Below are 788 nucleotides of genomic sequence, written 5' to 3'. Positions count from 1 at the left end.
GGAGTTCGGGGGGCGGGGGCGGGTGACCTAACAATCTCTGCCAACATTTACAGAGGCCTCGATTTACTGCTTGATTATCCAACAGGCCCACGTGCACGGCCATGAAGTCGTAAATGGTCATTTGCTCCCGGTGGACGGCAGACACTCCAATCATGGGCCCCACCGCCCCCAGCTGCAGAAGCTCGTGCTCAAAGGTGATGAGACAGAGACAGTGAAGGGAAGAGAAAGAGAGAAGGAAGAAGGACAGAAGGAAGGGAGGGAAAGAGGAGTATAGACCCCCAGACGGAGGAACAGACATAACGACAGTCACAGAGAGGGGAAAAAGAAGAAGACACAAAAAGTCTACGAACTGGAGCGAGAGGAGAGGTGAGCGAAGAGGGCAGAGGGGAAGGAGCTGGAAAGGGACCCGGGGANCCGGCAGGCGGGGGGCCGGGGCCTCACCAAGGTGAAGGGCGTGTTGAGCAGCGTGATCATGATGTCGGCGACCGCCAGGTTGACGATGAAGAGGCTGGTGGCCGAGTGCATTCGCTGGTTCTTGAAGATGACATGACACACCAGCACGTTGCCGAAGAGCGAGAAGACAATGATGAAGGAGTAAGCCACGATGAGCAGGGCTTTCACCGTGGGGTTCTGGGACTCAGCCCCGTAGCGCCTCCGGCCCACAAAGTTCTGCCAGTCGGAGAAGGTGTAGTTGCTCCAGAAGAAGTGCGAGGCGTTGGGCATGGCCAGGGCCGCCTCCAGGCCCGGCTCGTCGGCCCGGCCCTCGGGGCGCTCGGCGGCCCGCACCT

At 59.7% G+C, this 788-nt stretch overlaps 1 protein-coding gene across 1 annotated transcript in view; it reads right to left on the bottom strand.

The window, feature by feature from the left end:
* Nucleotides 1-788, bottom strand: part of GPR83 (G protein-coupled receptor 83) — a 14419-nt gene that overhangs the window by 9885 nt on the left and 3746 nt on the right. The window contains exon 3 of the mRNA XM_077780603.1: nucleotides 442-786. Within this exon, the coding sequence (XP_077636729.1) occupies nucleotides 442-786 (345 nt within the window). The remainder of the gene's footprint in view (nucleotides 1-441; nucleotides 787-788) is intronic.

The sequence above is a fragment of the Crocuta crocuta genome, unplaced genomic scaffold, assembly GCF_008692635.1.
Source record: "Crocuta crocuta isolate KB4526 unplaced genomic scaffold, BGI_CrCroc_1.0 scaffold78, whole genome shotgun sequence".
Lineage (NCBI taxonomy): Eukaryota > Metazoa > Chordata > Mammalia > Carnivora > Hyaenidae > Crocuta > Crocuta crocuta.
This window is presented reverse-complemented; position numbering and strand designations above follow the sequence as displayed.